The sequence below is a fragment of the Penaeus monodon genome, chromosome 31 (genome assembly GCF_015228065.2).
Source record: "Penaeus monodon isolate SGIC_2016 chromosome 31, NSTDA_Pmon_1, whole genome shotgun sequence".
In the NCBI taxonomy this organism is placed as follows: Eukaryota; Metazoa; Arthropoda; class Malacostraca; order Decapoda; family Penaeidae; genus Penaeus; species Penaeus monodon.
This window is the reverse complement of record NC_051416.1, coordinates 10,327,067-10,327,814: the sequence shown is the minus strand read 5'-3', so window position 1 is coordinate 10,327,814 and position 748 is coordinate 10,327,067. Positions and strand designations below refer to the sequence as shown.

At 36.6% G+C, this 748-nt stretch overlaps 1 protein-coding gene across 1 annotated transcript in view; it reads right to left on the bottom strand.

Moving 5' to 3' along the window:
* The window catches only part of LOC119593026 (X-ray repair cross-complementing protein 6-like), a 22,197-nt gene that overhangs the window by 2,022 nt on the left and 19,427 nt on the right, over nt 1-748 (bottom strand). The window contains 2 exon segments of the mRNA XM_037941923.1: nt 61-307; nt 537-556. Of these exon segments, the coding sequence (XP_037797851.1) occupies nt 61-307; nt 537-556 (267 nt within the window).

The following is a 748-nucleotide window of genomic DNA, read 5'->3' as shown; positions in this document are numbered from 1 at the left end:
ACAAAGAGACCTAGCCATCCGAACTCCCTTAATCCAAGCCTACTTCCCCTTCGAACTAACCCGTATAATCCACCAGCTCTTCCAGGTCGGATCTGTTCAGGGCCAGAGCCTCGATGTTCCGCCAGTGCGTCTGTATATCGGGGTTATCAAAGTTCTCTGGAGAGTACTTGAAATGTAGCTTCTTCACCATGTCCTTGGCCGCATCAACCTGGTCTACCGAAGCCCGTGTGACGTCTTCAATTTCGATGTTGCGGAAATCATCTGTTGAGTGGTGGGGGGAGGGTAAATAAATTACATTAGCAAAGAACTTAATAATAAAGATGAAAAAATATTAAAGTATCTCTTAAAAAATCTGTTAATTTATCCCCTTGGAATAGTCGTAAACAAAATACAATGGCACAAGAAACAAGAAATGAATATAAGAACAACCTATTTACATTGCTTAAAACTGTAAAATTATTACATTATATGTTATATAAAATGCCTAAATACTGTGCAAGAATATGTGCACCATCTCTTAAAAGACACATAAATACATGTTATGGTGACACCTTGCCTCACTCTCAGATTATTCCTCACTTTCCTTTCATATTTCCCAACTTTACAACTTCATTACGAGTATGAGTATGAGTCCCAAAACTGTAATATACATCAACATGAGTACAATATCTCTATTATTACTGTCTATCAATAGGTGTATAAGTATATTTTTCCTTGAATATATTCCTATAATCTAAAGGCATATTCT